The sequence below is a fragment of the Nerophis lumbriciformis genome, linkage group LG12 (genome assembly GCF_033978685.3).
Source record: "Nerophis lumbriciformis linkage group LG12, RoL_Nlum_v2.1, whole genome shotgun sequence".
NCBI lineage: Eukaryota > Metazoa > Chordata > Actinopteri > Syngnathiformes > Syngnathidae > Nerophis > Nerophis lumbriciformis.
In genome coordinates, this window is record NC_084559.2 from 18,126,946 (window position 1) to 18,153,716 (window position 26,771).

Sequence of the window (26,771 nt, forward strand, 5' to 3'; positions counted from 1 at the left end):
AAAGAAGGCGATGAGAAACTGTCAATGCTGCAAAGTTAACACTGGTATGAAAGTTCCATAGGATTCACATATGTTCACATTTATTGATTTCCGTCAATGTAAAAATGAGGTTTGTTAATGTCTGCTACGTGGGACAAATGTTTTGCATTTCATTCCAATACACTGCAAAAAAAAATCTAAGTAAGATGAAATATCTCAAATAAGTTTGACATTTGCTTATTTTCTGTCTGATAAGATAATTCTTCTCACTAAGCAGATTTTATGTTAAAGTGTTTTACTTGTTTTAAGGGTTTTTGTCCTAAATGATCTCAGTAAGATATTACAGCTTGTAGCTAAGATTTTATGACCTATATTGAGTAAAACATGCTTGAAACTAGAACATCAACTGTTGCAAAGCTGTGTCATCAACACTCACAAGTAATAATTTGTATTTCAAGCATGAAAAAACAAATCGTGACTTTGACACAATTTTGTCTCAAAATTAAAACGGATGACAGCCAAATGGACTTTGCTGTTTTATGTTCAATGAAACAATAGAAAATACATACTCATATAGTAGTACAGTTGGCACAGTACAGTAAACGGACAGTTAATATTTAAACATTTAACATGTGACATTTCTAACAATTTTGAACAGAAATAGTTCATGCACATTCAGATGAATTCTTCAAAATTACAATAAAACATTTTTTGGCCGGGGGCCAGGCTGTATATATGTGCACTAATTGACTGAAAAAGCACGTACTTGGCGCGATGATGTCATGTTATCGATGGAAAAATGCATTTTTAGACAATATGATTTGCCTTAGCAACTAGTAGACCCCGAGAGTAACAAGCGGTTGCCTTGTTGCCTTTCCATTAAGAACAATAAATTAGTTTTTAGTATAAGTTTGCTGGTTTCAAGAAATGTAATGCCGAGCGCATATCATTATGTCAAGATAATGGCACTAGCATTTACTTCATTTAAGAATATTTTTCAACATATTGAGCAAAAAGGTCTGGTTTTTTTTTCTACCAAGAAAAGTGCACTTGTTATTAGTGAGAATATACTTATTTTAAGGTATTTTTGGGTTCATTGAAGTTAGCTATTTTTTCTTGTTTTGGAAAGTCTTGACAAGCCACATTTTCTTGTTCTATTGGCAGATAATTTTGCTTAGTTCAAATAAAATACCCCTAATTTTTGTATTTTTTTTCTTCTTGTTTTTGAACACTGACTTTTTGCAGTGTAGAGAGTATATATATTGGTGTTTATTTGATGTCAATATTGTTTAACTGCCTTTAATTTAATTTGTTTCCAGTGTCTTCCACCTCATTTTGTATATGACACCGCCTAAATGCTATTTAAGTTAATTTACATTTTATGGAAGGTGCTTTATGTTTATTCAGCCAAAATGGGACTATTTACTTTGTTTGCATAATACGAAAATGTATACAGGTTTATTGCATGTTTAGAATAATTATAATGTACTCTTTATTTGTAATTATTACATTTGTCTGAATAATTTGATGATGTACTATTTTATACTGCTTTAACACAGTGAAGATTATGTAACTGTTTAATTGCATATATGGCGGAAGGATCTGTGTGGTAAGATGGTTTTGGACACAAAGTATTATGGGTAATGGCAGTCAGGTATGGTGGAATCGAGCCACACAGTTTTTTGACATTACTCTTACTTTTTCTAACTCTTTCTTACTGTAACAAACTCGCTTTATTTTGCCATTCATTTGTTCCCACATCGTTATTGTTTTACGTTTTTGAATGATTAAGTTGACAAGTAAATTATATAAAATGAAGAGTAGCGTCTGGAGTTGTGTTTGTTGTTGCTGCAGCAAGCGGAGCAGGAGAAAGTAGAGGAGCGTCAAGCTTGGGCTTCATTAGGAAACTACCGTATTTTTCGAACTATAAGTCGCAGTTTTTTTTCATAGTTTGGCCGGAGGTGCGACTTATACTCAGGAGCGACATATGTGTGAAATTATTAACACATTACCGTAAAATATCAAATAATATTATTTAGCTCATTCACGTAAGAGACTAGACCAGGGGTCGGCAACCCAAAATGTTGAAAGAGCCATATTGGACCAAAAATACAAAAACAAATCTGTCTGGAGCCGCAAAACATTAAAAGCCATATTACATACAGATAGTGTGTCATGAGATATAAATTGAATTAAGAGGACTTATAGGAAACTAAATGACCTCAAATATAGCTACAAATGAGGCATAATGATGCAATATGTACATATAGCTAGCCTAAATAGCATGTTAGCATCGAGTAGCTTGCAGTCATGCAGTGACCAAATATGTCTGATTAGCACTCCATACAAGTCAATAACATCAACAAAACTCACCTTTCATGCACAACGTTAAAAGTTTGGTGGACAAAATGAGACAGGAAAAGAAGTGGCTTAAAACACGTCCTAGAAAGTCGGAGAAAGTTATACATGTAAACAAACTACGGTGAGTTCAAGGACCACCAAAATTAGTAGGACAAAACGGCGCTCGCCAAATACTCGAATCAATGAAGCATGTTTAATATAAACAGTGTGCTTTGTAACAATTAGGGAGGTTTGTGTCATGTTTGTCCTCCTACAGAAACCATATTAAAACAAAAAATAGATTTTTTTCCCTTTATCTTTTTCCATTTTTCATACATTTTTTAAAAAGCTCCAGAGAGCCACTAGGGCGGCGCTAAAGAGCCGCATGCGGCTCTAGAGCCGCGGGTTGCCGACCCCTGGACTAGACGTATAAGATTTCATGGGATTTAGCGATTAGGAGTGACAGATTGTTTGGTAAACGTATAGCATGTTCTATATGTTATAGTTATTTGAATGACTCTTACCATAATATGTTACGTTAACATACCAGTTGGTTATTTATGCCTCATATAATGTACACTTATTCAGCCTGTTGTTCACTATTCTTTATTTATTTTAAATTGCCTTTCAAATGTCTATTCTTGGTGTTGGGTTTTATCAAATAAATTTCCCCCAAAAATGCAACTTATACTCCAGTGCGACTTATATATGTTTTTTCCCTTCTTTATTATGCATTTTCGGCCGGTGCGACTTACACTCCGAAAAATACGGTATGAGCTCCATACTGGAAATTCAAGTATGGGGGGCACATTTTGGTGATAGGTGACTGAGTAGATTATTAGTCATTATTAGTTTTTAAAAATTCAGCTTTTCCCCATTTAATTCAGATATTTTGCTCTTTTTCTTATATTTTACTGTTGTTGTTTTTTTTAGATAGTGTCGGAGGCAGATATTTACATATATCCGTATTTAAGTGTTACTTCTTTAATTTCATAATCATATTACAAAACAGCTAGTGTTTTTCTTCCAATTGTGGTCTTTTGGTTGTCTGCAAATACTGTGTGCTAACCTTGAGTGTGGAATGTAAGAAAGAGAGATACTCCTTCTTATCTATTCTTATGTCCAGGTGCGGAGGACAATGGGCATGTGTTTGGGCTGAAAAGACAAGACAGCGAGGGAGGGAGGGAGAGAGACTTTATAGAATAGAAGGTTTCCATTTCTGAGGGCAGACCATCTTAGCTGCGTGATTGAATGTTCTATGCTGGACTGGTCTCATTTATATTTACAAAGCTTTGCAAATATATACAAAATACCTATTCTGTCTCTGGTGGTTCTTTTACTCAGCTTTAAGTGTTGTAAAGAGCTTGGGAGCGACGACCAGAAACTTGAATTCCCTGGGAGGAACAACTGGTCCAAACGCAACAATAGATATGTTATTATTTGCAAACATAAATGCAAAATTTTAGCAGACACATTGTACAACATGTCGGTACCGGATAGGTATCGTCGATACTAGCCTGAATTGTACTCGGCATTGAATTGGAAAGAAAATGAGTGGTATCGCACATCACTATCAGAAACTCAATCAAGAGAAAAATGATTATACTCCTACACAACTAACCTCACTCATGGTGCTAGAAAACCTCTCTGTTCTTGAACACTGGAAAGAAAATGCATAAAATGCAGGTAAAGATCATAAAACTTCAGATTATGCGCTGCAATTGTACGTACTGTACATTGCATTAGATTAAAATCCAAAATCTGACCAAAAAAAAAGTCTTGTTAGGATAGGATGCAATACAGAAATCACGGGTTTCAGATTGCTGAAACGAAATGAACCAAGGACCCAGCATTTCATCACAACAGTCTGCCCACTGCATCAGCTCTTCACTCGTAGGTATTTGGCTCTCATCTCCATAGCAACCATTGCACAGCGTATTCACTGCTTGGTAACCAGCGCTTTAGTAGGCTGAGAAAAAGAGGCTGCTTTTTCTAAAACCGTTGATTTAAATTGATTTTTTTTTATAATTTTTTTTTTAAAGTGCATACTGCTGAGTAGGGATTTGTAGATACTGCTGGTCTGTTATCCATTACTGTCAATGTGACAGCTTCAGTTGTGTACTGGGATGGTTTCAGCTATGTTACATAACCCAAAACGCATGGGTTTTGCTCACAGAGCACATTTGAATTTGAATTAAAAGCAGCATGGACAGTTAATATACATTGTTCTTGAAAAAGTAAATAGGTTATACAAACCCCAAAAGCAGTGAAGTTGGCACGATGTGTAAATGGTAAATTAAGAAAGAAAACAATGATTTGAAAATCCTTTTCAACTTATATTCAATTGAATAAAGCAAAAAGACAAGATACTTAATGTTCAAACTGGAAAACGTTATTTTTTACAAATATTAGCTCATTTGGAATTTGATGCCTGCAACATGTTTCAAAAAAGCTGGCACAAGTGGCAAAAAAGACTGATAAAGTTGAGGAATTCTCATCAAACACTTATTTGGAACATCCCACAGGTGAACAGGCTAATTGGGAACAGGTGGGTGCCATGATTGGGTATAAAAGCATCTTCCATGAAATGCTCAGTCATTCACAAACAAGGATGGGGCGAGGGTCACCACTTTGTCAACAAATGCCCAAGCAAATTGTTGAACAATTTAAGAACAACATTTCTCAACAAGCTATTGCAAGGAATTTAGGGATTTCACCATCTACGGTCCGTAATATCATCAAAAGGTTCAGAGAATCTGGAGAAATCACTGCACATAAGCGATGATGTTAAGGACCTTGGATCCCTCAGGTGGTACTGAATCAAAAAGCGACATCAGTGTGTGAAGGATATCACCCCATGGGCTCAGAAACACTTCAGAAAACCACTGTCAGTAACTACACTTAGTTGCTACATCTGTAAGTGCAAGTTAAAACTCTCCTATGCAAAGCCAAAGCCATTTATGATTGATTGCATTCAGACAGGTTAAAATGTTGCTAAAACCATCACTTTTCTATCAGTCACAGTGACTTTTCAAAACAAAAATATTACAGCAAAAATCATATGGGTTGATTGACATGTTTATTCTGTAAGCTAACTTCAATAGTTTGAAATTATTTTGACAGTTAATGCCAGTTATCCTGTCAACCTTTCACAAGACTTTAATTTGTTAATTGAAAGTATAAACAGTATAAACACTTTTTACAGTAAACAAATGGTAAAACAGTACTAAACAATTCCATTAAAAAAAAAATTGGTGTCATTATTAACTTTCTGTCCAAGCTTGTATAATCTACTGCCTTGTTCAATTGTAAAAAATATTATGTGCCTAAAATTCACATTTCTATCACAATTATCATACTGTAAACATGGTAAGCTAACTTCATTAAAATTAATAGTCCTGTCAATAGCATGGAATTACAATTCAAATGTAGTTTTTTTGTAAGCCTTTCAAAAGAATTCAAAATATGAAAAATTAATGAAAATTAATTTAAGCCATCAGACACTTGAACATCTCTAATGTAATCATTTTAACTTTTCAACAGAAATAGCACTGCAAAAATATTAAGGACATACTTCTGTATTTTGGTAGTTATGCTGTCAACATTTAACAAGATTTCTTCAACTTGGACTTGAAAGCATAAATAGTATAAACACTTTTAACAGTATAACAATACTAAACAATTCCAATAGATAACATTGGTGTCATTACCTTTTTGTGGCTAAAATCCAAATTTAGCAACGGCAATAGACTTGTGTTTTTTTGTCCCAACGTGGTCTTTTACATCGCAAATTCCTCCGTGTCCGATCGAAAAATCTTGTCTGCACAAGGTGCAATTCGCGTAGTTTTCACCCTTTTTGGAACGGATAATTATTCCCGGATAGGCTTTTGAATATTCTTCACGGAATGACTGCAGTTTTCTTTTCGGTTTAAGACTCGTTTGCGATTTTTCTCCGGCTGATTCCATGATTGTTCGCTCGTTTGGAAACAGGTGCCTCGTGCTTGGCAGCGGTGCTATAAATAGCCTCGCGCATGGCATTCGGAATGGGAAGCAGTGTCGATTGTGATTGTTGTTACGCGATTTCGTGAATAAAACTTAAAAAAAAAAAAAAAAAATTGTAATTAATGAAAAACCGTATTTTTTATCACTGCAACCGTAACCCGGAATAGGTTGATGAAAACCGTACTAATTACGGGAAAACCGGAGTAGTTGGCAGGTATGCTGATGCAAAGTGGAAAAGTGTTCTGAAGTCTGACGAGTCCACATTTCAAATTGTTTTTGGAAACTGCGGACGTCGTGTCCTCCGGACCAAAGAGGAAAAGAACCATCCGGATTGTTATAGGCGCAAAGTTCAAAAGCCAATATCTGTGCAAGTCATGGGTAACTTACACATCTGTGAATGCACCATTAATGCTGAAAGGTACATACAGGTTTTGGAGCAACATATGTTGCCATCCAAGCAACGTTATCATGGACGCCCCTGCTTATTTCAGCAAGACAATGCCAAGCCACGTGTTATAACAGGGTCGCTTCATAGTAAAAGAGTGCGGGTACTGGACTGGCCTGTCTGTAGTCCAGACCAGTCTCCCATTGAAAATAGGTGGCGCATTATGAAGCCTAAAATACCACAACGGAGACCCCCGGACTGTTGAACAACTTAAGCTGTACATCAAGCAACAATAGGAAATAATGTGTCTCCTCAGTTCCCAAACGTTTACTGAGTGTTGTTAAAAGGAAAGGCCATGTAACACAGTGGTAAAAATGCCCCTGTGACAACTTTTTTGCAATGTGTTGCTGCCATTAAATTCTAAGTTCATGATTATTTGCAAAACAAATTAAGTTTCTCAGTGTGAACATTAAAGATCGTCTTTGCAGACTATTTAATTGAATATAAGTTGAAAAAGATTTGCAAATCATTGTATTTTGTTTTTATTTACGAATTACACAACGTGCCAACTTCACTGGTTTTGGGTTTTGCACTTGTTTAGCGCTTTTCTACCTCCAAGGTACTCAAAGCGCTCTGGCACTATTTCCACATTCACTCATTATTACACACATTCACACACTAATGGCGGGAACTGCCATGCAAGGCCCTAACCACGACCCATCAGGAGCAAGGGTGAAGTGTCTTGCTCAAGGACACAACGGACGTGACTTGGAGGATCAAACCAGGACCCTCAGGTCGCTTGCACGTCCGCTCTACCAACCGAGCCACGCCGTTAATGTTTCTTGGTTCCTGTATGTTACATTACAAACATATGTATGTATGTATGTTAAAAGGACTATTTTCTTCACCTAATGGTACAGTACGTCCAAAGTGTCCAAATTTTTTTCCACCCTGCGCCAGTTTGTATATTAAAGATGCTTAAAGGGGAACATTATCACCAGACCTATGTAAGCGTCAATATATACCTTGATGTTGCAGAAAAAAGACCATATATTTTTTTAACCGATTTCTGAACTCTAAATGGGTGAATTTTGGCGAATTAAACGCCTTTCTAACAATCGCTCTCGGAGCGATGACGTCACGTTGTGACGTCACATCGGGAAGCAATCCGCCATTTTCTCAAACACATTACAAACACCGAGTCAAATCAGCTCTGTTATTTTCCGTTTTTTCGACTGTTTTCCGTACCTTGGAGACATCATGCCTCGTCGGTGTGTTGTCGGAGGGTGTAACAACACGAACAGGGACGGATTCAAGTTGCACCAGTGGCCCAAAGATGCGAAAGTGGCAAGAAATTGGACGTTTGTTCCGCACACTTTACCGACGAAAGCTATGCTACGACAGAGATGGCAAGAATGTGTGGATATCCTGCGACACTCAAAGCAGATGCATTTCCAACGATAAAGTCAAAGAAATCTGCCGCCAGACCCCCATTGAATCTGCCGGAGTGTGTGAACAATTCAGGGACAAAGGACCTCGGTAGCACAACAAGCAATGGCGGCAGTTTGTTCCCGCAGACGAGCGAGCTAAACCCCCTATCGACCCTAGCTTCCCTGGCCGGCTGACATCAACTCCAAAACTGGACAGATCAGCTTTCAGGAAAAGAGCGCGGATGAGGGTATGTCTACAGAATATATTAATTGATGAAAATTGGGCTGTCTGCACTCTCAAAGTGCATGTTGTTGCCAAATGTATTTCATATGCTGTAAACCTAGTTCATAGTTGTTAGTTTCCTTTAATGCCAAACAAACACATACGGTACCAATCGTTGGTTAGAAGGCGATCGCCGAATTCGTCCTCGCTTTCTCCCGTGTCGCTGGCTGTCGTGTCGTTTTCGTCGGTTTCGCTTGCATACGGTTCAAACCGATATGGCTCAATAGTTTCAGTCTCTTCTTCAATTTCGTTTTCGCTACCTGCCTCCACACTACAACCATCCGTTTCAATACATTCGTAATCTGTTGAATCGCTTAAGCCGCTGAAATCCGAGTTTGAATCCGAGCTAATGTCGCTATAGCTTGCTGTTCTTTCCACCATGTTTGTTTGTGTTGGCATCACTGTGTGACGTCACGGGAAAATGGACGGGTGGTTAAAATCAGGCACTTTGAAGCTTTTTTTTAGGGATATTGCGTGATGGGTAAAATTTTGAAAAAAACTTCGAAAAATATAATAAGCCACTGGGAACTGATTTTTAATGGTTTTAACCCTTCTGAAATTGTGATAATGTTCCCCTTTAAACCAATCCAATGTGGGTCATTATGTGATCAACTAAAAACGGGTTGCGAGCCAAATGGTAAGACTCTAAACTTGAAAAAAATTAACAATGTGACAAACCGACGTTGAAAGACGTCCTCGTACCTGCTCTTTGATTTCTTGAAGCTTGTTACTTTGCTCTCGGATGTCGTGGAGGAGCTGCAAAGCTTTGTCATCCTCTTGTGTCACTTCCATACGAGCTTGTTCCAAGCTACGCTTTAGACTCTGCAAAGCAAGACATGGACAAAGTCCATAAATGTAGCTTGCAATTCTTTGTAGTGCCTGCCCTGCATCTGCTTACACTGCATTCTGAGATGTAGGTTGCCAGGTCCTGTTCTAGGATCGTCCTTTGACTTTCTGAGGCCTTTAACTCGTTGTCCTTCTGCTGCAGGACTAACTCCAGGTCAGACATCTTTCTTTGTACAAGTGAGATCTCCTGCTCTACCTGAAAATGAGAACACACGGTGTTGAATTGACACGTCCCGAGACCTGCACAGCCTGCAGATAAGTCAGAATCACTGGAAAACTCATTGGAAAACCCATGAAGAGTAAAATTGTGTTAGGAACTCCCGTATCTAATAAAACATAATTATATCAACTACCTCTGTGGTGTGATCAGTACAATACGACATAATATTAAACAGTATGTACAGTACCTCACAAAAGGTGAGTACACCAGTCATATTTTACCATGAATTGATTTACGTGGACCCCCGACTTAAACAAGTTGAAAAACTTATTCGGGTGTTACCATTTAGTGGTCAATTGTACGGAATATGTACTGTACTGTGCAATCTACTAATACAAGTTTCAATCAATCTATCAATCAATTTTTACAAATGGGACAACACTGAAGAAATGACCGTTTGATACAATGTAGAGTACCGTATTTTTCGGACTCTAAGTTGCAGTTTTTTTCATAGTTTGGCCGGCGGTGCGACTTATACTCCGGAGCGACTTATGTGTAAAATTATTAACACATTACCGTAAAATATCAAATAATATTATTTGGCTAATTCGCGTGAGCGACGAAGCAAATCGTCACTCACACGTCAACCAATAAGAATTTGGCGGGGGAGGGTCATGGCAGAAGTGCATTGTGGGCCATAGGATGCTAACTGCTATATAGTACTGCCGTAGCTACTAAAATGGATCACATCAACATTGGCAGTAACTTATGAAAACTGAGAAGGACTGAACAAAAGTGGCACCGAAAAGGATAATCACATACTGCAGATCACAAGCTGGACGTAGTGAAATAAGCAGCAGAGAACGGCAATCGAGCAGCAGAAAGAAAGGACGCTAGCGGGGCGCATACCAGAGGCGACACCGGGGAAGAAGATTTCATCGGATTTAGCGATCGGGAGTGACAGATTGTTTGGTAAACGTATAGCATGTTCTATACGTTATAGTTATTTGAATGACTCTTACCATAATATGTTACGTTAACATACCAGGCACGTTCCCAGTTGGTTATTTATGCCTCATATAACGTACACTTATTCAGCCTGTTGTTCACTATTCTTTAATTATTTTAAATTGCCTTTCAAATGTATATTCTTGGTGTTGGCTTTTATCAAATACATTTCCCCCAAAAATGCGACGTGTATATATATTTTTCCTTCTTTATTGTGCATTTTCGGCCGGTGCGACTTATAGTCCGGAGCGACTTATAGTCCGGAAATACGGTAGTCCGTGTACAGCTTCTGTAAATGTACTGTCCCCTCAACACACAACCATTAATGTCTAAATTGTTACCAAAAAGTCACTCAATATTTTGTGGCTACCATTACAGCAGACCTGGGCAAATTAAGGCCCGGGGGACGCATGCCCAAATACCGTATTTTTCGGACTTTAAGTCGCAGTTTTTTTCATAGTTTGGCCGGGGGTACGACTTATACTCAGGAGCGACTTATGTGTGAAATTATTAACACCTTACCGTAAAAGATCAAATAATATTATTTATCTCATTCACGTAAGAGACTAGACGTATAAGATTTCATGGGATTTAGCGATTAGGAGTGACAGATTGTTTGGTAAACGTATAGCATGTTCTATATGTTATAGTTATTTGAATGACTCTTACCATAATATGTTACGTTAACATACCAGGCACGTTCTCAGTTGGTTATTTATGACTCATATAACGTACACTTATTCAGCCTGTTGTTCACTATTCTTTATTTATTTTAAATTGCCTTTCAAATGTCTATTCTTGGTGTTGGGTTTTATCAAATAAATTTCCCCCCAAAAATGCGACTTATACTCCAGTGCGACTTATATATGTTTTTTTCCTTCTTTATTATGCATTTTCGGCCGGTGCGACTTATACTCCGAAAAATACGGTAGTCGGTGTACAGCTTCTGTAAATGTACTGTCCGCTCAACACACAACCATTAATGTCTAAATTGTTACCAAAAAGTCACTCAATATTTTGTGGCTACCATTACAGCAGACCTGGGCAAATTAAGGCCCGGGGGACGCATGCCCAAATACCGTATTTTTCGGACTATAAGTCGCAGTTTTTTTCATAGTTTGGCCGGGGGTGCGACTTATACTCAGGAGCGACTTATGTGTGAAATTATTAACACATTAGCGTAAAATATCAAATAATATTATTTATCTCATTCACGTAAGAGACTAGACGTATAAGATTTCATGGGATTTAGCGATTAGGAGTGACAGATTGTTTGGTAAACGTATAGCATGTTCTATATGTTATAGTTATTTGAATGACTCTTACCATAATATGTTACGTTAACATACCAGTTGGTTATTTATGCCTCATATAACGTACACTTATTCAGCCTGTTGTTCACTATTCTTTATTTATTTGAAATTGCCTTTCAAATGTCTATTTTTGCTGTTGGGTTTTATCAAATAAATTTCCCCAAACAATGCGACTTATACACCAGTGCGACTGTTTTTTTTCCTTCTTTATTATGCATTTTCGGCCGGTGCGACTTATACTCCGAAGCGACTTATACTCCGAAGCGACTTATACTCCGAAAAATACGGTATTTGTTTTAGATATTTAAGATGGAAACTGTAGCTGCCCATGATGTGCAGTGATGTTTTCTAATGACCGTAAGTCTTGAACTATACAAAGTATTTCAATGGTTGGAATCTGCACTTTTGCATGATATACTAGTTACTATGGTAATCTAATTAGTTACTATAGTAATCTAACTTGTTACTATGGTAGTCTAATTAGTCACTATGGTAATCTAATCAGACGAGGCTCCAAGCAGTGTGGGTGGGGAGCGTTTCCACAGAGCGGTCAGCCTGAAATGCGGGTGCTAGGGACAGACACAGAAGGATACTTTTACGACAAAGTTCTAAAGCTTAGTGATATATCAGATGTATCAGATTGTAGGTGGGGTTTTTTTTTTACCCTTCGCGTTCATATTTTGCGGTGTTTGTTGCACTTTTTTTGCGTTTCGCTTGATTGTAAAATATGTGGATGGAGAGTGGGTGTGACGTTCATATGTTGCCAATATTCAGTGTTTTATCCTTCATAGTTAATATTGTAAACCCCACATTCTTTATTTTCATGTACATTCTGGGTGTCTCATTCAGTAAAAAAATTTTTAATTCCATTCCGTTTTTTAAGGTGGTCTGTCATAATGTTTTTAGCATTCAATCAGACATTATTGTGAGGTTTTATATTAGTGTTCCTAAAAATAGATATACCGGCCCCCAGACACATTTTTTTCTCAAGATTTTTCTCCATGTGGCCCCCGAATTAAAATGAGTTTGACACCCCTGTGATAGACAATGTTTCACTGTGGTCAGGTGAACTTTCTGTAGAAGACTGCAGACGACAGTAAAATATTATATTAAACAGAAATCTTGTCTGATCAGAAAAAAGCGAAAAGTATATTCGAGAAGAATATATGATGAACCTTTTTAAGGAAGGAATTCACGTGTTTTAATGCTGTGTGACTCGACAGCAGTTTTGTCGTTGCTGCTCCATGCTGCTTGGCGATAATGAGGAACCTAACAATACTACATGTAAACAAAAACGGACCTATTATTTATAGAAACAACCTCTTTGGGTCTCAAATTGTATGTTGTTGAAATTATTATTATTTAGTAATAAGAAGAACACGATTGATCAGGACTTTATGAGTTTGTCAACATACGTGTTTTATTGGAGAATAGCCAAAAAAAAGCATTCACTTAAATGTCAATGTGAACAGCAGTAGTAGAGAGAGGGGAGATGTGGATATTTTTCTCTCTTGAAAAAGCTTGTGAGGAATAATACCTGTGACATGTGTCCAGAGATTCACAATGTGGTTTTTAAGAGAGAATCCCAAAGGAGAGGCGCTGTTCGGGAGAACTGATGGTTGCAACACTAATCTGTAGGAGAGAGAAGTGTGACAAATTACCATAACAGAAAAAAAATACATTCATTACATTTAACTGCAATTAGTGAAGCATAAATGAGTCTTGAGCAACCATAACATATGTTACATCTGAAGATAGATACAGATCAAAATGAAGAGACCAGATCAGTTTATCTGGTTTTTACTATTTAAAGTTATGTATTTATATAAAAAAGCATTAACTTTTGCAGTCTATTTATTTATTAGTGATACATAGATATCAGGCAAAGCTGAATTGTGAATATTTTAGTTTTTGAAGCATGACTGTGGAGTGTGTTTGTCTTTGACTGTCCATCAGTTAGTTTGCAGACGACTTACAAACTCATGAAGTATGACTAACAATGCCAAAGTGACTCAAGCTGTATTAACACATGCAATAATCTCTTTTTTCGGAGCATCGACACAACATGGATTCTTCTCTGAGCCGTGTGCAGACTCTCCACAAAATTTGCTAGAAACTGTTTTCAAATTGGTAGAATAGTGCTGCTAATTGTCTTCTATTGACATACTTGCCAACCTTGAGACCTCCGATTTCGGGAGGTGGGGGGAGGGGTGGGGGCGTGGCTAAAAAGGGAGGAGTATATTTACAGCTAGAATTCACCAAGTCAAGCATTTCATATATATATATATATATATGTATATATATATATATATATATATATATATATATATATATATATATATATATATAAAAGTCAAGTATTTCATATATATATATATATATATATATATATATATATATATATATATAGAAAAAAGTCAAGTATTTCATATATATATATATATATATATAAGAAATACTTGACGTTCAGTGAATTCTAGCTATATATATATAAAATAAATACTTGAATTTCAGTGTTCATGTATTTACACATATACACACACATAACACTCATCTACTCATTGTTGAGTTAAGGGTTGAATTGTCCATCCTTGTTCTATTCTCTGTCACTATTTTTCGAACCATGCTGAACACCCTCTCTGATGATGCATTGATGTGTGGCACGCACAAAAGTGCTTTCATCAAATGCACTAGATGGCAGTATTGTCCTGTTTAAGAGTGTCACAACATTGCTGTTTACGGCAGACGAACTGCTTTACGGTATACAAAAACGTGACTGCTGCTGTTGTTGTGTGTTGTTGCCGCGCTGGGAGGACGTTAATGAAACTGCCTAACAATAATCCCACATAAGAAACCAAGAACTCGCCCTCCATCATTCTACAGTTATAACGTGATTGGGCAGGTATGCTGTTTATATATCCCGCCTGAATTTCGGGAGATTTTCGGGAGAAAATTTGTCCCGGGAGGTTTTCGGGAGAGGCGCTGAATTTCGGGAGTCTCCCGGAAAATCCGGGAGGGTTGGCAAGTATGTCTATTGAATGTGTTACTATGTCAAATTACAAGTAGGGAAAGCGCAGCACTCCATGTTCATATTTGAAAAAAACACTAAATTTCTTTAGAATAATATTTTACTACCCATCATGCACAACAGGAAAAACGCTTTTTTACAAAGACACATACAGTACATAATTTGTATGATATTTTTGATAGCTACAGAATATCAACAATAAATGCAGAAATAATCGTAATAATAATCACCGTTTTTTTAAGCATATTCTACAACATTTTTTAACTGAATTGAGCATTTCCAATCATAAAAATGGCTGAATGAACAAAAAAACGGTTAATTAGTTGCTTATTAACATGCAAATTAGTAACATATTGGCTCTTAATTAGTCATTATTAAGTACTTATTAATGCCTTATTCTGCATGGCCTTATTATACAACCAGTAAGCCATTAACTAAGAGTCTTCCCTCAATAACCTCAGAATTATTGCTTATTAGTAACCCTAACCCTTATATGTTCCCCTAGTGTCCAAATAACTCAAAATTAAGTCTTTGTTACTTTAATTAGCAACTAATTAATGGTGAATATGTTCCCCATACTAAAGTGTTACCAAAATATCAATACCGCTAAATAAGACCAAACCAATCAGATTACAATGTTCAGTATTGTGGCCACTGATTGGCTGAGCCTCAAGTAGCATAACTATATTGGATTAAAAGACTGTAAAGGTGACTAAAGGGTGTTGTGTATTTGGAAGTTAGTAAACAGCAATGAAAATATTGAATGATTTCTATGGAAAATACATTACCATCAATTAACAGCGATAAACAGGGGATTATAGTATTTGATTCCCAACCAGCCAGCAATAATTCTCACATTTAGAGACACAAGTCAGTTATGTGCTTTAAGAAAAGTACTCTTAACCTTAGTTTATGATGTGTAAAAAAGGACCAAAGAGCTTATTTCAGGGAAAGGATTGTAGACCTGTACAAGACTGGGCTACAAGACCATTAGCGAGAAACTTGGTGAGAAAGAGCAATACGCGCTATTAGCCCAATAATACAAAAATGGAAGAAACACAAGCAAACAGGTCTATCACCCCCACCCTGGCGTTCCATGCAACATTTCACTCCACAGGCTAAGAAGAAAAGAGTATTTACCAATGAATGCCTGAATGATTCATACAAAGTTTTGGAGAATGTTATGTGGTCAGATGAAGTTAAGCTCTTTAGCATCAATTTAACTTGTTGTTTGGAGGCAGATACATGCTAAATAAACGCCCAACAACAACCAGGGAGGTGCAAACATTCAGCTTCGACGCTCTTTCTGAGCTCAGGGTACAGAAAGACCTGACTGAATTCAGACTCTTAGATAAAAACCTGCTGGTGTATCAGATGGCACACTTGCACACCAATTTTGGCTATGCCCTGAGATTAAACATTTCTGGAGTTCGATTTTCAGATGGTATTCTCATGTACTAAAAGTAAACCTGGATCCTGACCCTGAAACTGCTTTGCTTGGCATTTCTAACACCTTAGGCAAGATGGGTCGGAATGTTAGCACAGTGGTGACCTATGGTATGGTCGTAGCAAAGAGATGCATTTTGAGAGTGTGGAAATCTGACTCACCACACCTAAGTCTGAAGCCTGGTTGAGGGAGCTAGTGGGAATCCTCCATATTGAAAAACTGAGATATGAGATTTCTGGTAACTTAAAATACATTTTGTGATGTGTGGAGACCTATTATGGAATACCTGAAACTGTAGTCAAGAATCCTAACCCCCCTAAGAAGTAGGGATGTCCGATAATATCGGACTGCCGATATTATCGGCCGATAAATGCTTTAAAATGTAATATCGGAAATTATCGGTATTGGTTTCAGAAAGTGAAATGTATGACTTTTTAAAACGCCGCTGTGTACACGGACGTAGGGAGAAGTACAGAGCGCCAATAAACCTTGAAGGCACTGCCTTTGCGTGCCGGCCCAGTCACATAATATCTACAGCTTTTGACACACTCATAAGTGAATGCAACGCATACTTGATCAACAGCCATACAGGTCACACTGAGGGTGTTCGTATAAACAACTTTAACACTGTTACAAATGTGCGCCACACTGTGAACCCACACCAAACAAGAATGACAAACACATTTCGGGAGAACATCCGCACCGTAACACAACATAAACACAACAGAACAAATACTCAGAACCCCTTGCAGCACTAACTCTTCCGGGACGCTACAATATACACCCCCCGCTACCCCCTACCCCCCCACGTCAACCCTGCCCACCTCAACCTCCTAATACTCTCTCTTGGAGAGCATGTCCCAAATTCCAAGCTGCTGTTTTGAGGCATATTAAAAAAAAAAAATGCACTTTGTGACTTCAATAATAAATATGGCAGTGCCATGTTGGCACTTTTTTCCATAACTTGGGTTGAAGTTGTTCTCTTATTTTGGAAAACCTTGTTACATTTAATGCATCCAGCGGGGTATCACAACAAAATTAGGCATAATGTGTTAATTCCACAACTGTATATATTGGTATCGGTTGATATTGGTATCGGTAATTAAGAGTTGGACAATATCGGGATATTGGATATCGGCAAAAAAGCCATTATCGGACATCTCTACTAAGAAGTATATGTTTTGGCATACTTGATGTGATTGATGAAAGTGGACATTCAACTGATGTGTTAAGCCTCTTTGTATGTATCTTGTTTTTACATGATATAATCTGAGTAAAAAACTTTTTCATTCATTATTTTTATTTTCATATTTTATTGTTTTACTTTATTATATGTGTATATTTTTGTATTAAGAAAACTGACAATAAAAATACTTTGGAAAAAAAAAACTGCTGGTGTCAGCCAGAACACTAAAGATGGTTCATCAAAGCATGACAATGACCTAAAACAGGGGTGCTCAGTACGTCGATCGCGAGCTACCGGTCGATCTCGGAGGGTGTGTCAGTCGATCACCAGCCAGGCATTCAAAAAATAGTCCTAAAAATGAGCGATCATAAATCTTCACTATGACGTCACTTTCGTCACTTGATTGACATTCACGGCACCCGAGGGTCTTCTGAGATGACGCTGGCTGCTGCCAGCTCATTAAAATTACCGACTGGAAGGCGAGAAACACTTTATTTTAACAGACTCTGGCGCTGTACCTGTCGTCAAAACTCCAAAGACCGACTGCACAATTGCACAATAAAAGCTCTGCTTCATCCTGCCTGCGCTAACAAAATAAGAGTCTCAGAAAGCTGGCGTGCACAAGCTAGCAAGCTACGGAGTTTGCCGACAATGTATTTCTTGTAAAGTGTATACAAAGGAGTATGGAAGCTGGACAAATAAGATGCCAAAAACCAACCACTTTCATGTGGTATTGGACAGAAAGGAGGACTTCTTTTCTCCTCCATTCGAAAATGCGGACGTTATCAGCACTACTGTCTGATTACAATCAATGCAAGTCATCAGAATCAGGTAATACACCAACTTATATTCTTGTCTTCATGAAAGAAAGGAATCTATATGTGTTAAACATGCTTGTATTATCTTTAAACACCTTTAACTTATCAACAATATTAACTATATGTGTTAAACATGCTTGTATTATCTTTAAACACCTTTAAGTTGTTAACAATATTAATTATATGTATTAAACATTCTTGTATTATCATTAAACACCTTTAATTTATTAACAATATTAACTATGTGTGTTAAACATGCTTGCATTATCTTTAAACACCTTTAACTTGTTAACAATATTAACTATATGTATTAAACATACTTGTATTATCATTAAACACCTTTAATTTTTTAACAATATTAACTATATGTGTTAAACATGCTTGCATTATCATTAAACACCTTTAATTTGTTAACAAAAACATATTTCATAATTAAGTAAATATAAATTATATATATGAATGAGGTAGATCCCCACGACTTGATCAATTGAAAAGTAGCTCGCCTGCAGAAAAAGTGTGAGCACCCCTGACCTAAAACATATAACCAAAGCAACAGAGGCGTGGCTCAAGAAGAAGAAATAAGATCTTGGCGTGGCCTAGCCAGGCTCTGGACCTGAATCCTATTGAAAATCTGTGGAGGGAGTGGAAACTTGGAGTTGCCAAGCAACAGCCTACAGAACTTGGAGAGTGTCTTTAAAAAGGAGTGGACCAAAATGCATCCGAAGATACTGTAGATGCAACCTATTGAGAATTACATCACATTTGACTTGTTTTACTCAATGACATACAAATACATTTAGAACCTTAATTATTTGTTCTATATTTTATTTAATATCGTCGTCTTCTGTTAACGTAAAACTAACCAAAAACTCGGGGCTTTTGATGCCTCAGTACGGGGTAAAGCGTACCAAATATGATTCCCCCCATTCGAGTTGCAGCAGTTGGAAAGTGCGCTGCAGGAAATCCTTATTGAGCTGACGAAACAAAACACAAGCGCCTTGTGCTCAGAAAAGCTCAGAGAAGCTATAAATAACTCGCTCATGTTCACATAACAGTGTTTTTCACCACCGCTGGATATTTTTAGTAGGATGCGTGCGTGATAAGGAGGAAGGCGGAGGAATGATGGATGGAATATTAAAAGCAAAGACTCTCCTACCCACTTACAGTATCTTGCTCATATTGGAGTAGAGGGTTGATACTGTACAGTATCATGCTCATATTGGAGTAGAGGGTTGATACTGTACAGTATCATGCTCATATTGGAGTAGAGGATTGATACTGTACAGTATCATGCTCATATTGGAGTAGAGGATTGATACTGTACAGTATCATGCTCATATTGGAGTAGAGCAGGGGTCGGCAACCCAAAATGTTGAAAGAGCCATATTGGACCAAAAATACAAAAACAAATCTGTCTGGAGCCTCAAAAAATTAAAAGCCATATTACATACAGATAGTGTGTCATGAGATATAAATTGAATTAAGAGGACTTAAAGGAAACTAAATTACCTCAAATATAGCTACAAATGAGGCATAATGATGCAATATGTACATGTAGCTAGCCTAAATAGCATGTTAGCATCGATTAGCTTGCAGTCATGCAGTGACCAAATATGTCTGATTAGCACTCCACACAAGTCAATAACATCAACAAAACTCACCTTTCATGCACAATGTTAAAAGTTTGGTGGACAAACTGAGACAGAAAAAGAAGTGGCATAAAACACGTCCTAGAAAGTCGGAGAAAGTTATACATGTAAACAAACTACGGTGAGTTCAATGACCGCCAAAATGAGTAGGACAAAACGGCGCTCGCCAAATACTCGAATCAGTGAAGCATGTTTAATATAAACAGTGTGCTTTGTAACAATTAGGGATGCGTGTGTCATGTTTGTCCTCCTACAGAAACCATATTAAAACAAAAAATAGATTTTTTTACCCACTTACAGTATCTTGCTCATATTGGAGTAGAGGGTTGATACTGTACAATATCATGCTCATATTGGAGTAGAGGGTTGATACTGTACAGTATCATGCTCATATTGGAGTAGAGGGTTGATACTGTACAGTATCATGCTCATATTGGAGTAGAGCAGGGGTCGGCAACCCAAAATGTTGAAAGAGCCATATTGGACCAAAAATACAAAAACAAATCTGTCTGGAGCCGCAAAAAATGAAAAGCCATATTACATACAGATAGTGTGTCATGAGATATAAATTGAATTAAGAGGACTTAAAGGAAACTAAATTACCTCAAATATAGCTACAAATGAGGCATAATGATGCAATATGTACATATAGCTAGCCTAAATAGCATGTTAGCATCAATTAGCTTGCAGTCATGCAGTGACCAAATATGTCTGATTAGCACTCCACACAAGTCAATAACATCAACAAAACTCACCTTTCATGCACAACGTTAAAAGTTTGGTGGACAAAATGAGACAGAAAAAGGAGTGGCATAAAACACGTCCTAGAAAGTCGGAGAAAGTTATACATGTAAACAAACTACGGTGAGTTCAAGGACCGCCAAAATGAGTAGGACAAAACGGCGCTCGCCAAATACTCGAATCAGTGAAGCATGTTTAATATAAACAGTGTGCTTTGTAACAATTAGGGATGCGTGTGTCATGTTTGTCCTCCTACAGAAACCATATTAAAACAAAAAATAGATTTTTTTTACCCACTTACAGTATCTTGCTCATATTGGAGTAGAGGTTTGATACTGTACAGTATCATGCTCATATTGGAGTAGAGCAGGGGTCGGCAACCCAAAATGTTGAAAGAGCCATATTGGACCAAAAATACAAAAACAAATCTGTCTGGAGCCGCAAAAAATTAAAAGCCATATTACATACAGATAGTGTGTCATGGAATTAAGAGGACTTAAAGGAAACTAAATGAGCTCAAATATAGCTACAAATGAGGCATAATGATGCAATATGTACATATAGCTAGCCTAAATAGCATGTTAGCATCGATTAGCTTGCAGTCATGCAGTGACCAAATATGTCTGATTAGCACTCCACACAAGTCAATAACATCAACAAAACTCACCTTTCATGCACAACTTTAAAAGTTTGGTGGACAAAATGAGGCAGAAAAAGAAGTGGCATAAAACACGTCCTAGAAAGTCGGAGAAAGTTATACATGTAAACAAAAACTACGGTGAGTTCAAGGACCGCCAAAATGAGTAGGACAAAACGGCGCTCGCCAAATACTCGAATCAGTGAAGCATGTTTAATACAAACAGTGTGCTTTGTAACAATTAGGGATGCGTGTGTCATGTTTGTCCTCCTACAGAAACCATATTAAAACAAAAAATTGATTTTTTTCCATTTTTCATATATTTTTTAAAAAGCTCCAGAGAGCCACTAGGACGGCGCTAAAGAGCCGCATGCGGCTCTAGAGCCGCGGGTTGCCGCCCTCTGGAGTAGAGGATTGATACTGTACAGTATCATGCTCATATTGGAGTAGAGGATTAATACTGTACTGTATCGTGCTCATATTGGAGTAGAGGATTAATACTTTACAGTATGTGTTCAATTGCTGGCTGCTACACTTTGTTTTTGACTGTGTTCTTTTCGTGCATGTGTTCCGTCTTTGCTGGCCTTCTGTGATCAGCGGGACATAACCGACACGTGGTACCGCAAGATCTCAGGCAGTAGCATCTGTGTCAAAGCTACACACTTTGCAGCTAAAGAATACACCACAAGATACTCATGAATAATGTGAAGTAACCTTCTAAAGCTGCCAGGGCCTCGTTATATAAATGTGGATTCTTTTTTTGTAGTTTTACAGTAAGTGGTGGAAGAGGTCCGGTGTAGCATATTCTTAACTCGACAAAAGTTTTTTTTTTATTGCAGATGACTATTATTGACGGCGTTGTTCTTTCTACTAGCGCTCAAACATTCAAATACCAACAAAGGGTAGTATCAGTATCGGATCGACACTAGCATGCGGTGGCGGTTTTAGATATGAGCCACAGGGGCAATTTCTCTCGGGGGCGACACATAGATAAGGGGGGAAAATATTGATATTATGCTAATGCAGAACTGGGCATTCTATGGCCCGCGGGCCATATCCGGCCCTTTATGCGTCCCTGGCCGGCCCGCGTGAGGCCAATCATAAATTACAAAATACATTTTAAAAAGTATCTATGTCGAGTGTGCAATACAACAGTGCTGCTTTTGTTTTGAAAAGCGTTATTTGTATTACTTCCGTGTGGATTATACTCGTGCACGATTGTGAGTGAATGTGAACAGCGGCAATCACAAATTACAAAATACATTTTAAAAAAACATCTATGTCGTGCGTGCAATACAACTGTGCTGCTTTTATTTTGAAAAGTGTTATTTATGGGCATATGTCCGTGTGTAACCTGTGAGTGAAGGTGCACAGCGACAAGTGATGCACGGTTACCCCCGAGACGCTAAAAAGAGAAAAGTTGATGACGAATGCCGTGTTTTCAACAAGACATGGACTGCCAAGTATTTCTTTACAGAAATTAAAGGTAAAGTCGTGTGCTTAATTTGTGGTACACAGGTTGCTGTGTTTAAAGAATATCATTTGAATCGCCACTACACGACAAAGTACGAGGAAAAATACCGGAATCTGTCTGATGAAGCGAGCGCAAGGGAGGCTGATGCGTTGATGGTAAAACTGCAAACCCAACAAGGACTTTTTGCCAAATTTCACACCCCCAGAGATGCAGCTGTCAGGACAAGTTTCGTTATTTCTAACAAAATCGCCAGAAAAAGTAAGGCGTTTTCTGACGGAGAGTTTATTAAGGAGTGCTTATTGGACTCTGTTGCGCTGATATGTCCTGAGAAGAGGGGCGCATTTGAGAACGTGTCACTCTCCCGACGCACTGTCAAAGCTACACACTTTGCAGCTAAAGAATACACCACAAGATACTCATGAATAATGTGAAGTAACCTTCTAAAGCTGCCAGGGCCTCGTTATATAAATGTGGATTCTTTTTTTGTAGTTTTACAGTAAGTGGTGGAAGAGGTCCGGTGTAGCATATTTTTGACTTTGACTGTTTTTCGCTGGCTTTGGATGAAAGCTGCGCCCAGCTGCTCATCTTCTTACGTGGGATAACTTCAGACTTTCAAATCACGGAGGAGCTGGCAGTCATGCAGTCAATTAAAGAGACAACCACAGGTAATGACTTGTTCACATAGGCAAATGCGTTTGGACATGTTAGGACTGAAATGTCACAAGCTGGCAGGTGTGACAACAGATGGTTGTCCAAATCTGACGGGGAAAAATGTTGGACTTTTAAAGAGGATGCAGGATAAAGTGACAGAAGTGGACATTTTTGCCTTGTATTATACATCAGGAAGTGTTGTGTAAGACAGTGTTAAAAATAAAACCATCAAAAGCAATCTGCTTTTGTATAAAGTTAAGTTAGGTTAAATGAAATTATTATTATTTATCTTACTGTACATCAAAAATAATTTGAGCAAAATTTAATTGAAATATTGTCGGTGTGGCCCTCCAGCAGTGCTCGGGTTGCTCATGCGGCCCCCGGTAAAAATGTATTGCCCACCCCTGTGCTAATGGATCATTTGTTTATCAGGTCAGGGTATGTGTGTCAGATGGGCGCCCTCTACAGGCAGGATTCTGGCACCTCTCCATACTGCTCACACGAAGTTGATAAATCGAAGTCAATGAGAAACAATGAGACAATATCATCACTAATCGACATCTCTATCAATGAGCCAGGTTACATGCACATTTCCAAACGGTTTTGGTCCCCCGCTGTTCAGTTTTCCCTCGGGAAAAAGGTTTGCACTGCACATGTAAATGCGTGAAATCAACCGTTCCGGGCCCCAACCTATGTGCGGATGAACCGTTTTGGACTGCTGGGGTACGCCTGTCCACAACCGTTTAATCACGCATGTATACACCCGAGACCTACTTCCTCTGACGTCGGACGGGAACGTCATCACGTTTACGGTGTTACGTCGAGTGACACCTCAAAAGCGGGGTGGAAGAGACATGATAATGAGGAAGAAGTAGAAGAAATACAAACAAACAGCATGGCGAGCAAAAATCAGCATTACTGGTGTGACGAAGAGACTACGGTCTGCCTTAGCATTCTGAAAGAACTTAACATTATGGCGCGTATAGATGGAAGAAAACACAGGAACGGTGACATTTATTAAAAAGTGTGTGAAGACTTGCGCGATGCTGGCTATGTTGGGACAACCCAGCAGGTTAAGAACCGTTGGAAGACGCTCAAGACGGCATACTATAAGGTTAAAAAACAGAACAACACCAGCAGCTGGAATCCTGCCGGTTTTGTCCATTACGACCTAATGGGTGAATTATTGAGAAATAGACCTCTGACCTTGGCAGCAGAGGAGTCAAGCGGAGTGGATGTCGGCTTCGACCCCTACTTCACATGTAAACGGCATACGCTAGTTCTCGCAGCGCATGTAAACACCGTAAACCTAACAATTGGAAAACTGACCTCCGAGGGAAAACTGAACAGCAGGGCACCAAAAACATTTGGAAATGCCCATGTAACCGCAGTCTATGTAAATACTAGAGATGTCCGATAATATCGGCCGATAAATGCTTTAAAATGTGATATCGGAAATTATCGGTATCGGTTTCAAAAAGTAAAATGTATGACTTTTTAAAACGCCACTGTACGGAGTGGTACACGGGCGTAGGGAGAAGTACAGAGCGCCAATTAACCTTAAAAGGCACTGCCTTTGCGTGCCGGACCAATCACATAATATCTACGGCTTTTCACACACTAGTGAATGCCACCCATACTTGGTCAATAGCCATACAGGTCACACTGAGGGTGGCCGTATAATCAACTTTAACACTGTTACAAATATGCGCCACACTGTGAACCCACACCAAACAACAATAACAAAAACATTTCGGGAGAACATTCGCACCGTAACGCAACATAAACACAACAGAACAAATACCCAGAACCCCTTGAAGCACTAACTCTTCTGGGACGCAACCCCCCACCCCCATTTCAACCTCCTCATGCTCTCTCAGGGAGAGCATTTTTTTCCCATTACTTGAGTTGATTTATTTTGGAAAACCTTGTTACATTGTTTAACGCATCCAGCGGGGCATCACAACAAAATTAGGCATAATAATGTGTTAATTCCACGACTGTATATATCGGTATCGGTTGATATCGGAATCGGTAATTAAGAGTTGGACAATATCGGATATCGGCAAAAAAGCCATTATCGGACATCTCTAGTAAATACCATACCATAGCCAACCAACTTTATTCATAAAGCCCTCTAAAAACTACCACAGTTGAAAAACAAAGAGCTGATCACCACAAACAAGTAAACATACAATAAAACCAGACTAAAAAAAGATTAAAAAAACAAAGGTAAAATATATAAAAAGGATCAGATGCAAAAAAATTATCTTTAGAACGCTCAGTCAGATAAAAGTCAGTTAAAAATTTAGAAACAGTTCAAAGTCTCATGCTGGGATGAAAGATGAGGGTTTGTGATGCAGGGACACATCCCATTTGTTAGACACTTTTTAGACCAGGGGTGCCCATTACGTGGATGGTGAGCTAGTGGTCGATGGCGGAGGGTGTGTCAGTCCATCGCCAGCCAGGCATTAAAAAAAATAGACCTACAAATTAGCGATCATCAATCTTCCCCAAGATGTCACTTTCGTCACTTGATTGACATTCACGGCACCAGAAGGTCTTGTGAGATGACGCTGGCTGCTGCCAGATCATTGTTAAGAAAAAACGACCGACAGGAAGGCGAGAAACACTTTTTATTTCAACAGAGTTTCGCGCCATACCTGCCGTCAAAACTCTGAAGACCGCCTGCACAGTTCCTGTCTTCACAATAAAAGTGCTGCTTCATCCTGCCTGCGCTAACAAAATAAGAGTCTCAGAAAGCTAGCGCACACACGCTAGCAAGCTACGGAGTTTGCCGCCAATGTATTTCTTGTAAAGTGCATAAAAAGGAGTATGGAAGCTGGACAAATAAGATGGCAAAAACCAACCACTTTCATGTGGTGTTGGAGAGAAAGGAGGACTTTTTTTCTTCTCCATTTGAAAATGTGGACGTTATCATCACTACTGTCTGATTTTAATCAATGCAAGTCATCAGAATCAGGTTCTTAGAATAATTGTTTCTAAATTATCACAAAAACTTTGTGTTACATTGAGGGTCTGGTGAGATGACAAAAGCGGTCTTTGAAACCTACCAAGAGTAAGGCTCGTAAAACTCCACTGTGTAGGGGGAAAGCAAGATGAAGGTGTTTCTGTTTTCTCTCATGTATGGTGATCAACAGAAAGATATTGTTCTAACCCAAGGACTTCAAAGCGGAGAGCTGGCAGGATCTGCCCAATATCCAGACGAACTCTTTTTGAACTATTTTATGGACCTCTTTTTGAAGTATTTTACGAACTCTTTTTGAACTATTTTATGGACCTCTTTTTGAACTATTTTACTAACTGTTTTTGAACTGACCTTTTCTGTGAATTGTTTACGACCTTTTCTGTGAACTTTTTGCGACCTTTGTCC

At 38.2% G+C, this 26,771-nt stretch overlaps 1 protein-coding gene across 2 annotated transcripts in view; it reads right to left on the reverse strand.

Annotated features, from left to right (window-relative positions):
- Positions 1-26,771, reverse strand: part of LOC133623072 (citron Rho-interacting kinase-like) — a 158,664-nt gene that overhangs the window by 99,177 nt on the left and 32,716 nt on the right. For both annotated transcript variants that reach the window (XM_061986021.2, XM_061986019.2), the window contains 3 exons: positions 13,284-13,378; positions 9,318-9,461; positions 9,122-9,241 (listed from right to left, as the gene is read on the reverse strand). In XM_061986021.2, the coding sequence (XP_061842005.1) occupies positions 9,122-9,241; positions 9,318-9,461; positions 13,284-13,292 (273 nt within the window). In that variant the 5' untranslated portion in view covers positions 13,293-13,378. The remainder of the gene's footprint in view (positions 1-9,121; positions 9,242-9,317; positions 9,462-13,283; positions 13,379-26,771) is intronic.